Source organism: Camarhynchus parvulus, chromosome 18 (assembly GCF_901933205.1).
Source record: "Camarhynchus parvulus chromosome 18, STF_HiC, whole genome shotgun sequence".
Lineage (NCBI taxonomy): Eukaryota > Metazoa > Chordata > Aves > Passeriformes > Thraupidae > Camarhynchus > Camarhynchus parvulus.
The window spans coordinates 2,043,080-2,055,927 of record NC_044588.1 but is presented as its reverse complement, the minus strand read 5'-3'; the positions used below and the strand labels follow the sequence as shown (position 1 = coordinate 2,055,927).

The following is a 12,848-nucleotide window of genomic DNA, read 5'->3' as shown; positions in this document are numbered from 1 at the left end:
AAGAAGCTTTGGCTGGCACACAGTCAACATCATGAGGTGGCACCTGACATTTCCACACAAAGCACTGGGTCTTATTTTTCAAAGGAAGCTTTTGTAAGAGCTCAGCAAAGTTTATCCTGGACTCTGAAGTGACTGCTCTGATTCACAGCTGTTCTTAAAAGTCTTCCCAGGAGCAATCCCATTCACTTCTCTTCCCCATCATGCTAAGAGCTTTGAAGGCACCAGAGTCAATAAGTACCCATAAAATATAATTACCCTTTGCCAGTGCTGAATGTGTCATTCTTGAAATGACAATTTCATTGATTTATTAAGGACTTTCTTCTTCCCTGGGACCAAACAAATGGGACTGAGCATCAATGCAAGTCATTAGTTATGGCAGTGATACAAATGTGTGGGCTTCAGATTATCAACGTCTGCTTTCCATGAAAACAGAAGGGCAGAATTTACAACTTTGCCTTTTCAGCCTTTGACAAAGCTCCCTCCACCAGAACCAACACACAGCCTGTACATTTTTGGAATCTTTCTAGAGGCACAGCCAGCCAAGCCTTAGCAACTGCTGCCTTCTCAAACACCTTCCGGCTGCCACTTGCTCTTCAAAAAAAAGACAGAGTGCACTAAATTAAGGAGCAGTCCACATTACCATTTAAAAGTCTCAGCTGGAAGCAGGGTAACAATAGACCCATGACATTGTGTTATCCTCTCATTTGAAAATGAGAGGAGAATGATGGGCGTCCACTAAAAGACAATATTACCTTTCCAAGATTTATCTGTTTTCCTCACAAGAAAGGAGCTTAATACAGAGAAGTTAGAAATAAAGGAACATTTAGCTTAACTCCACATACTGCAGATAAATCACAAGGTTTATTGTTCCAGTGGGACTCTCCATTGTTTTAAAGGCTGTGTAGCTAAAGGACTTGGAATCCATCATGACGAGTCCCCTGCTCACCACCTTCCATTGTTCCACTCTGAGTCAGCCAGAGGTGAAATAAACCTGAGGGATTTTTGGCCAGTGAATGTGAAGAATTCCAGGGAACTGCCTGCTACAAGAGTGACCTGGCACAAGTTAGGAAAGCATGCCGCAGAAAGGCATTTAATGCTGGAAAATTGTCCTTGTGCAGGTGTTTCTCCTCCAATGTATCCTAGAGCAAACTGTAGTTATAGAAGGGATATGGTACCATCAAAAGAAAGCCCAAATACTAATTAACTAACATTAGTTAAAGTCAAGTGTTTCTTTCTTTTACAAGCCCAGTTTTCCCCATATTTTCAGTGATGGAAATTTCCACTTCTCATTTCATGTAACCAGCCTCATGCCTAAGCCCAGCAGTCCCCACTTGCAGGATGAAATCTGTGTAATATGGGCTCTTTGGAGGGATTCAGCATGCAGAGAACAGAGGTTGCCACATTCAGAAGTTTCTTCTTAAAACTTTTCCCGACTCTTCCCTTGGGTGGAGTCTGTTTTTATCCAGGGATCTGGGGCACATTTTGTGCTCCAGGGCAATTACACACCAAGGAAGTTATTCCATGGCAGGGAAGAGACATCAGCATGTCTTCCGTCAGAGATGTGGAAAAAAGGCAAAGATCATCTTGATCTTTCTGGCCTTTCATAGAAGAACATTGACTGATGGAAATATAGGCTTTCTATTTAAGAACAAAGGGTCCTTATGCAGTTTCAACCTCTACACTATTCTGAAAGGCTTTCTGCTGTCATTTTTCAATGACAGAATTAAAGAAAATTGCAATTATCTGCCAGGAATGTGTGAAGATAATGATCTGAGAAACTGCTCAGAGGGGGTAGAATGTTTTGTACAGGGATGAACTTTCCAGTGACACTTACTCATCACCATGTCATCACAAACATCACACAATTAAGTCTATTTAAATTTTGTGAGGACTAGCACAGCTGAGAAGAACAGAGTTAGAATCCCCACACCTTGTATATTCTTCCCAAGTCTGCTACATACCTCCCATGGGATGAAGGAGGATTCATTTTATTGTGCACCTTCATTTTGCATGGACACCATTCTGTGCCCATCTGGTCACTCGAGACTGTCAACTCTTCAGGAACACTCAGTTTGCCCAGTGTGTACAAAATAGGAGTTCAGGCTAGTTCAGTACAGAAGGGACCAACATTACTGAGTGATGACATGTCCCAGGCACAGGGAATTTAACTGACTTTTCCAACACCCTGTATTTTTAAATACCAGTCCAGCATCTTTGCAGACTTGTCCTACCACCTGCACAGCTCCTTTAGTGGAACACTGGGCTTTGACTTGGTTTTAGGAAGTGCACAGTAAGAAGAAGGTGTGGTCCCAATACTGGGACCACACTGGGGAGAAGAGCAGCATCTGTTAAGTTCCTTTTGTTGCCTCATCCCTTCAGAGAGCTGTGAAGGTTTGCACCTCATTGCCCAACAGTCCATAACATCTTCAGATTTTTACACACAATTTATAATTGAGTTTTTAAAATTTAATTCTGAGCTGATTCTGTCACTTCCTCTATCTCTCTGGGGAACCTGAACTGCTTGTAAGTACTCACCCTGCATGCATGAATATGTAGGTTAGGTACCTCCAAGCCTGGGCCCGAAGCTGGGGATGGTACAGTAATGCATTCTTCAGGTACAAGGGGTGGCTGACTTGCAGCACAAATCTGTCTAAGACCACTCCATTGTAAAGAAAAAAGGCAACCTAGAAGAGCAGAGAGATTCATTGGTTAGCAAATGCCTTTTCTCACCAAAAAGTACCTTTTAGCTAAAATAATGGAGAAAAAGTAATATATAAAAAACTTTTCTCCCATTTGACAGCTTCACGTAGCATGAAATTCCCCGTTTTGAGGAACCTGCAACACATTGATATAACTGTATTTGTAACACACCAGCCCCTGAGTCAGAGGAACCTGCTCCCAGTCAGCACGCTACTATCAGTGTCATATCCTACTCTGTACTTACTTGAGCACATTACTCAGCAAATGTGCAAAGATCTCATTTGGGCAACACATGAGCAGGTCAGAATATTTAACCCAGAGGTTCTCTTCCCTCCTTTTTCTCTCCACTCGCAGAACAGAGGTAGCTGGACAGAAATTTCTATTTCCATTGACTTATCCATTTCTCTAGAACTGTCCTGTTTTCACTCCTCAAACAGTTTTGCTCTCATTTCCCAAACTGTGTAGTCCCATATACAAATTGTTCCAGTGACAGGATCACAGTGTCCACTTAAACACACTCCAACAGGCAACCAAAATGGCCACTGGCTTCACGTCTGTCCTTGTCGAGGTCTGAACGAGTCCCTCTCTGTGGTGGTGTTCACAGAGGTCTTAGGATGAGGGAAGAGACGAAAATGTTGACTCCATGTTTCAGAAGGCTGATTTATTATTTTATGATATATATTAAACCATACTAAAAGAATAGAAGAAAGGATTTCATCAGAAGGCTAGCTAAGAATAGAAAAAGAATGATAACAAAGGCTTGTGACTGACTGAGACAGTCTGGACACCTGGACTGTGATTGGCTATTAATTAGAAACAACTACATGAGACTAATTACAGATTTACTTGTTGCATTCTACAGCAGCAGATAATTATTGTTTACATTTTGTTCCTGAGGCCTCTCAGCTTCTCAGGAGAAAAAATCCTAAGGAAAGGATTTTTCAGAAAATATCACAGCTACACCTCTCCAACCCTGACTGTGTCCCAGCAGAGCCTCAAGAGTGTGGGGAGGCTCCCAGGGAGGTACTTGCCTCCACAATGGTGATGGTGATCATGAACCAGGGCGGGGGGCAGCAGGTGTAGCTGTCATAGTACCACTTGCGGTCGATCTCCCGCGGGAGGGTCTCGTAGGCCACGTGCCGGATCAGCCTCTGCGAGAGGCTCAGCCCCGTCTCCTCCAGCAGGGCCTTGCTGCACAGCCTCCTGTTCCCCTGCAGGATGGCCTGGCGGAAACTGTTTGACCTTTTGTTGCTCATCTGGGTAAAAGGGAACAGAAGAAACCATGAGTACAAAGCAAGGCCTGGCACAGTCATCAGGGAGAATAATGCCAGTTTGGCAGCACCAGATCCAGGCAGACAGGAAAGCCACCACCAGGCTGAGCTTTAGGAACCAAGACTTGGGACAATGACAGGGTGCACTGAAAACTTGGGGTGCAAGGAAAACGAGTACCACAGTCTACCATTATGATGTCAATAAATGAGGTCGGGGCAGAAATCTGGCAAGGCAGAGCAGAGGCTGCTGACGCACCTGGCTGAGCTCTATGGCCCATTCTCCAGCCTTCCATGCACTGTCTTCACCATCAGTTATCACAATCCATATTCCTGTGTCCTCCTTTCCTCTGCTCCCCCTGCTCTATCAAATTTCCCTGCAGTCTTGGGGCTGGAAATTTCTCAAACGTAGCAGCAGGCACTTTCACAGCACATCTAACCCTTGGGGCAGGAGTTAGCTCTGGGCAAAGAAAATTTCTCTTTGTGTAAAACAAAACTGCCTGAGCAACAGCAACAAACAACAAATTAATCGCCTGTACAAGCTGTCTTAGCTCCTGTAAGCTTGCAAGCCTTTGCAAGGCTTCTTTTATAAGTTATCCTCAGTGGGGGCAGGCTCTGAGATGGCACAGGCTTACAGCTAATTTGTATATGCATTATCACCTTACATGCATAGATTTAGCTATCTTTCTGAGTATACACTTTACCAGTTTGGATGCATAATTAAAGCAATTGCATTTGCAAATTAGGCAGATGGAATCTCATGCTTAGCCTTCTGGGGGAGGAGGAACAAACCAGGTCTGAAAGAGCTTGCTCCAAGATTTGTATAATTGTTAATTAGCCCTGATGTCAAACAAACCTGCTGCATTAGAGCCACTGTCTGTACTGGCTGAATCTTTGGCAGGGAGCTCCAAAGGCTCACTGTGTATACAGGCTGCTGCAGGGGGACCTTCCACTGTAACAGGCAGCAAAGCAAACATGACAGCCTGGTCCTTCTTCTGAGAGAACTGCTAACTGCTCTTAAAGCACCAGCACATCCAGCCTCCCAGAACCAAGGAAGAGAAGACACTCAGCAGCAGTTGTCTTGGAGGATGCTGGTTTCAGCTGATATCCCAAAGCCAGCAAAGCCCAGAGCTTGTGCTCTCAGTGCCCAGGCAGCCAGGGAATTGCTCCAAGCTGGACCAAGCCGCTTAAATACAGTAATCACTGCAGGGAGCCACCTCCTGTTAATCACTGGAGGAAGGCAAGGGGCCATCTGAGGTGATGGCACTGCGACCTGCTCTGCCCATCCCTCCTTAGCATTCATTTGTAGCTTGTCCCTCCAACACAGAGGAGCACTGACCATCAGTTGATGTTCTTATCCTTTTCTTAAACTGAGGAAAAATTTATTGTTGTTGTTTTCTTTGAGTTGTTTCAGCGAGAAGATGTTTTACCCTAACAACTCTCCCCATTGTGGTATTTCTCCTTTGCTCTCTCTTTCCTTTGTTGATTTAGAAAACACTTTAAAAAAAGAACATTTCTTGTAAAAAAAGCAGAAAAACAAAGAAGAAGAAAAATGTCCACAAGGTCTCTCTCTCAGTCTTCTCATGTCTATCATCCAAAGGCCTGTATCTAAAACTGGGGAAGATGAGAGGGGAGAAATTGTTGTGGTCCTCTGTTGCACTAAGAAAGCCTGTTCATACTGAAGGATAATATTTTCATACAGAAACATCCAACAGGTACAAGGCTTTCCTTAGCATGTGTGAAATGTAAATGATGTACAGATGTACCTCTGTTTCAAAGATACTTTTAGCCACCTAATGACCTCTCTGTGTCCACAGAAGAAAGCCTACTTCCAGGTTAGTTCAGAACAGCCTTTTAGAGATGTTCTGCATGTGCTCCCTCACAAAGTTCATTCTTTTCTCTCTGGCTTTGCCCCTCTTATGGACAAGAATAAATTCAGACTGAAACTATAAAATTGCCTGAAGACGCCAGGCAGTTGACTGGAGCTGCTGATCTGCTTATTCCAATTACAGTGATAAATGGGATTTCCTGCCTACCACAAAACAGTCAGTGCTTTTCCCTGTTGCAGCACTTCAGTGGAAAAGATAATAATTTCCAGAGTCAAGGAAAATCATCATTTCAGCATCAAGAAGTGCTGGCCACCCTCAGCAGATGATCACCTCATCAGTGCAGAGATTGCCAAGGGAGATGGGCAGGAAACTCCAAAGGCTGCTCTGTCCATGGTTAGGATCATATCAAAGATTTCTTTGCATCTGTTGAGCAGAGGATCCTAAGGGAGGCACCTGAACTCATCTGTTACTGTTACAAGGAACTGGCTCAGTTCAGTCACCTGAACACAGCACAGCCCCATCAGTCCTGTGTCCTCTCTGCAATAATGCTTGTGCTGCCCATGGAGCCCAGAAAACACCCAGGGCACTGCAAATTCATCACCATGACATTTCTGAAGATCTTCCTCAATATACTAAAAACAAAACAGGGAAAGGTCTTCTTAGATTTACGAGCAAAATATTGCAGGATCACTGTAAGTCATAGTTCAGATGACCAAAGCCTCCACTGGCTCTCGTGAGGAATGGGAAACTGGACTACTGTTCAGCAGAAAGCTCTGCCTTCCTTTTTCCAGAGACAAAGATAAATCACAGGACATTTCATACCCCACACAGACGCTAACATGGAAGGGACATGAAAACATTTGCCAGACTCTCTTTAGAGCAAAGGATATGGAGAGAAGGTCCAGGTTCCCTCTACATGCTGCAGTCTTGGCATGGTTTTACACCCCAATGAGGCAGGGACACAGCGTCAGGAGTGTGCCAGACATACTGAAAAGCCCCCACAATCCCTCAAGGTGTGGATGAGTGGATGTACTGAGCCCTTGTTAAAATCAGACCTCTCAGGAAGGAGGCATCCTGCTGGTCCCCACCTGCATGCATTGCCCACAGCACCAAGAGGAGATGATCTCCAAAGAGACAGCACAGCTGACTGCCAGGGCTCAAGCAAACACAGCAATCCTGGCCCTACTCACATGGCCTTTGGATCAAGCTAGGACGAGATGGGCATGAGGAGAGACACAGGATTAAATCAGTATTGCTGCTCTCACCAGTTCTTGATGAGAAGTCTATTTTGTTCCTCAGACTGACTTTGGAAGACTCAAATCTTCCCAAACAGAGTCTCGCATATGGTCACAATTTGCTGACTGGATTTTGGAATTACATAATATTGGTATTTATGAGCCAAGTATTTAATCATCAGCTGAAAGAACACTAGGCCCGTTGTTGGCCTGCACATTATCATGGCTCCAGGAGCCCAGGGCAGCCCATCCCACTTCTCTTCATGCAATTGATCTAGGACTTCTTTAATGAGTGTGATATTAAAGCTGCAAGCAGATGGGTACAGCAAACAGTATGTGGAGAGAGAAGATAGCAGTGGGGAACAACACATTCCCTTAGTCCTTCCTGCCTGCAAAATGGTGTTCTGCAGAGAGGAAGAAATTTCCCTTGCAGAAGAGCCAGGCTGAGCTGACTGGTACCCAGGTGCTGCCATCTCTGCCCTTTGGCATCACCCTACCAAAACAAACCAAGGCTTAGGGCTGGAGCTCTGCTCAAGAGCTGGATTTGATACCTCTATGCAAATGGAATATTTTTTGCTACTTAGATCTGAACCTGTCTTCAACACTGAAAATATCAACATTTAGGATGTCAAGAGTAGAACAGTGACAAACTTTGATGAAGTACAAAGCCCTGCTTTTGTTTAGCACACATGGCACTCCAAAATTACTCTGGGATAATCTGCAACTTGCAAAAGAAGCTGTCCATCCCCACTGGCAGACCAACTTCTCTGTCTTCCCTGGATATCTGTAGTACTGTGGCTACCTCAGATAATCAATAGCCAAGTCATGTAGTATTTCCCCCATCTCCAGTTTCAGGGGTTGTGTGGGGCACAGTACCCTTTTTATGGTTTTATTCAGCCTCACTCAGAAGGTTTGGAAAACATGGATTTCTGCCGATTACGTATTGGCATCTTTGAGACTGGTCTCGAGCTATTTTTAAACACATGCAGCTCTGTGACAGGCAATGCATTCAGCTCTCCAGCTCTGATCCTCCAAGACACAGAACATTAAATCAGAAGTTAGCACAAGCTTTTTAAAAGTCTCTGCCAGCTCCAGTTTTATAACCCACTTTACTTACAAATGCAACCTCTCCAATCAATTTTGCTTTCAAGATTCACATTTATTTCCTTCCCTCTGCCCACACTTCTTCAAAATGCTAATGTGGGTAGAGACAGCCTTCCCCAAAATGCATATCTCAGCATTAAGTTCATCTGTCACAGATGTTCACATCCTCTGAGCCAACCTGGTAGCACTTTCCCAAATAGTATCAAAGGGAAAAAAACCTGAATACCAAATACCAACATTCTGATCTGGTTTGACCAAGCAGCGGTTTACTCAAGGGATTCAAAGAAAGAGGCAGGAGAGACAAAATAAATTATCCCTGCTCAAGGTTTTGCTTGATTCCTGTTAAATGTGCCAGGCTTAGGCCTTCCAGCACTTCCAATAGAAAAGGTAAAACACTTTCAAATTGCAAGGTTACTTGAAAGACATTGCTTGCAGGACAAAACTAACATTGTGGTTCAAATAACATTGTTACACAGTGCTCCAAAAATGTGCATTGTTCACACTAAAAATGAGGTAGAATTAGCCTGTCCCTAGAAGCCAGCAAGGCCAGGGAAAGCAAAGCAGGCAGTGATTCTTGATCTGGAAAATAAAGGATGTGCATTTAATTAGTTAATATATTTTGCTCATTACTGAGATATTACATCAACTTCAAGTTAGTACAAAGCCACAGCTAAACATTTCTGTTGGAAGCAGCAGTGTTTTGTTTTTCCCAAGTCACATGAACTCTGTCTCAGAGCTCACTACTTACTGCAAGCTTTATTACAGCTCACAGGATATTATGTGAAGTAATCCAGGACTGCCAACAGCAACTGCTGTTCAGCAAGAATCCCGGCAAATAATATCTCAAGTATAATTAACTCCTGGCTTGTCTCTTCTCTGAAAGTAGCAAAGTTAGTTAAACACCTTGGTTCACTATCTCCTCCTGTGGCCCATGCTGTTCACAACCAGAATTTTCTCTATTTTCTCTGTGCATCTCTTTTCACAATGCTGCAAAGCAACCAGAGAGCAGAGATGCACAAGATGTCTCCACTTGTACAGGAAACACTTTTGTTACTCTGCACTGTCTCAGACACAGCATAAGAAATCCCATCTGAAACTGCTTTCTGCCATTACTACAAACCACAGTGCAGAAACAGAAATGGATATGATTGCAGCATTGTGTTTTACAACTACATGAGCTGAATTTCATACACACAGAGGAGAAGTAATTTCCAATGAGCTGCCTATCTGATCTTTTTGAGCCTTTTCTGTTTGCAGATCACACCAGGAGTTTTCATCTTCCTTGAATTTATTAATTTCTCAATTTATTTCCTGAGTGCTTTCTGGGGTCTAGTTTCATATTTTAAAACTTTCAATTTCATAAATTTAAGTTGCTTTGCTGAGAGCAGGCATACGTGTGGATGTTGCTATTAAGGTGAGAAGTCCTATAATTACATTTTTGATGTATCTAGAAGTTCACAAAACATTTTGGACATCAGAGGATAACGAAGCTTTGCTCAATAGCAGTCCTTTAGCTGGGGATCACAGAGCCTGAGAGAGCAGGCAGAGATCTTGGTGCTTATAATGATGCTGGAGAAAAGGAAAACCATATATTACAGAGAGCCTTGCTTGTAAAACCTCTGGTTTAGTAAAAGGTTGCCTTTCCATCCCCACACCCAGCAACATCATTTTTGGCAGCAGGTCAGTTCTTGCTAAGCTACTGAAACAGACAAATTAACCTGAACATAAAGCAGAGAGGGCTAATGACCATCAAGCACTAACATGCACCTAAACACCACCACACTGAGGGTTGACAGCTAGGAGGTGAAGGAAATCCCTAATTTCACAGTGATTCTGTATCAACTGTGCTGCTTCTTTCCATCAGGAAGTTCAAAAGAAAGTTCAGAAGGCAGGGAAAACAAAAGGAGCCCTAAAAAAAGTTTGGATGCTGGAGATCAATAGAAACTAGAGGAGAAGTGAGAAAAGAGATGTCATTTGTAAGTAGTTTAATGTTTTGGCATTTGCATTGCCTATTGATTAGAAAGTGCAAAAAACGCAGACAAGGATAGAGGGGCTGGTGACAGGAAAATCAATGGCTTCTTTATAGGAGTCATTCAATAGCAGTGAAGGAAATTTGCTGTTTTGCAAAAACCACATCACCTGGGTGTGAGCTGGCACAGCCTCCTATTCCCAAAGGAGGAGAATGTCCAAGCATTTCAGCTCCCACCTACCTCTCATTAGTGTGTTCTGCTCCTGAGCCCTGTGGAGCAAGGAGAGAGAAAAAAGCCCAGTTCTATTCCTGAGCCTGTTGCCAATGTGTTGGCTGGCCCTAGGCCATCATTTCTGTAAAAGAAATTCAATGATGCCTCTTCCTGCTACCTAAGTGTTGTGCAGCCCAATTAGTGAACGCTTGCACAGTACTTTGAATATCCCCAACTGTGGAACAAGCAGCTGTTACTATAAATACTCTGCTGAGCACTGAGGACCACACTGTTTGTTATGCTGGAGCTGAGGAAAACCTCACACTGTGTAATCTGTTTAAGAGTTGCTGCATTTATTCTACTGTGTCCCCAGACATGGGCAAGGGGCTTACAAGACTGCCTGGTTAGATACAGCAGGTTTATGTCATTCCAACAAAGTAACTTCACCTTGACACTGCCCACAGCCTGATGGAGGTCATGACCTGGGTCCTTGACAGCTGGGCCATGTTATCATACTTCTCTGATTAATGTGAAAACAGGACACATGCAAGACTCTTTCTAAACCAAGAACATGTGCATGAGTGACCATGACAAATGAAGGGATCAAATCCCACATTGTCTGCAGAACACACAGAGATACAAATTACTGTACTCGGGAACAAGGACACATCCAGCTTTCCACAGAAACCTCAGAGATGTCACCAACTTCCATTCCTCTTTGACTTTGTCACCCAGGCTTATATTAGCATTGCACTAAATCTGGGATTCAGGTGTTCAATGACAGAGTAAGAACAAGGCAAAGCCTCTGAATGGCCAGTGTCCAAGATACATTGCAAACAACATTTCTAAGCCATCCTGGGCACCTGACAACACATGTCTGCAATTGTGTTGACTCAACAAACTGCCTTGACAAGAAACAGAGCAATCCCTTCACTAATTGACTCATTAGTAGAGATAGAGAGGCATCCAGATCATGACTCAGGCACTCTGAGACACCTCACCTGGCATAAAATGAACGTGACCTAGAAACAATTTATCCCTGTTGCTGTTGATGCCTACAGCAGTGCAATATGACTCCACCCAGCATGTCAACACAACGTTATCTACATATTTTTGTCTGGAAGTGGTGAAATGTCTAGATAAAACAGGAGACATCCAGACTGACAGACCTCTGCTTGCAAGCAAATGGTTCATTATAGCAGCTAGCAAATGATACTGAGAGCAAAAACTTCCGAAGTAGCAGCAGCCATTGCTTCATTATATTACTACAGTTCCCACAGTTCCTTCCCATGCAAATTTGTTTCCCTGGAAAAATCAGAAGCAATTTGACTCTTGCTAAAGCAAGTCCATGCAGAATATGATGCAGCAAACACTGGTGTTAATAAAGGGAGGGAAAAAAGACACTGTGCCTCAACAGCCCATGTTTTAAGCAGAGCCAAGGACTGACAGGCCCTGCCAGCCAGAGCACTCACCAGGTTGACGAAGTCCTGGTAGCAGATCCTCCCCTCAGAGTTGCTGTCTGCCAGGGCTAGCAGGACCTCCAGCTTGTGGGGGTCCAGCTCCGAGCCGTGCCTCTGGAGGAGGGAGCGGAACTTCTCCGTGCTGATGTAGCCAGTGTTGTCAGGATCAAACTGGGATAGGAGGGGAGAGTGCCACAATTAACAACCCCATGTTACACACAACTCTGTCCTCCTATGCATTCATCACCCACTGCAAACCCATAGGGACCCAGGGGCTGCTCTAGGCTTTGGTGACACTGCCCTGCAATCACCCAGGGACTGGAAAGCACCCTGCTGCAGAGAGGGGTGAGTCCAGGCACCATCATCCACACCACCATTCCATCTCCTCCCAAGCTTCAGCTACATCAGCTCCCTTCACCTTCCTGCCCTCTGCATCATCATTTCTCTTGTCTATATTTTATATCTCTTTCTATCTGGAACATCAAGCAAACCAGAGATGCAGTTTGTGAGATAAAATGCACTGAAAACAGTTTTACTCCACTATTTCCTAACACAATTACACAACAGGAATATGCCACCCCTCCTCAAGCCCCTTCCATGCTCAGTGTTTCTGACAGTCACTTTTCCAGATCATCTCTACAGGTGCCTTCACTATGGTAAGTGATTTCACTGCTGAAGAGCTATTTTAAGACAGTTGGGAAAGAAAATCTTTGGACAGGAAGCAAAGCAGATGAACACCATGTCAAACAAAGTGACAAAGCAGCCACATGCCATTTTGAGAATGTAAACCAGAGTCATTAGAAGGAAAGTCCCAGGTGAGACCTGGAGTGAATCCCACTCTGACCAAAAACATCACTGTTTTCCCTGAGCCTAAGTGGCTAATCTAGACATGCCACTGATGAAAAGAGACACCTTTACAAGGCTGTCCAAACTAATGACTGCTCCAGTGGCCTCTAGGGCACTCTGTGAGGGGCTGCCAGCTCACAGGGCACAGCCTCAGCCCTGACAAAGCCAGTGCTGGCACCACGCCGAGCACCTTTCTGATGTGCTTGGAAAACGAGTGGCTGCAAGC

The 12,848-nt window shown here is 44.2% G+C and overlaps 1 protein-coding gene across 4 annotated transcripts in view; it reads right to left on the bottom strand.

The window, feature by feature from the left end:
- RHBDL3 (rhomboid like 3) overlaps positions 1-12,848 on the bottom strand; it is a 61,814-nt gene that overhangs the window by 12,780 nt on the left and 36,186 nt on the right. For all 4 annotated transcript variants that reach the window (XM_030961961.1, XM_030961962.1, XM_030961964.1 and 1 more), the window contains 3 exons: positions 11,789-11,947; positions 3,732-3,956; positions 2,536-2,684 (listed from right to left, as the gene is read on the bottom strand). In XM_030961961.1, coding sequence (XP_030817821.1) covers positions 2,536-2,684; positions 3,732-3,956; positions 11,789-11,947 — 533 coding nt within the window. The remainder of the gene's footprint in view (positions 1-2,535; positions 2,685-3,731; positions 3,957-11,788; positions 11,948-12,848) is intronic.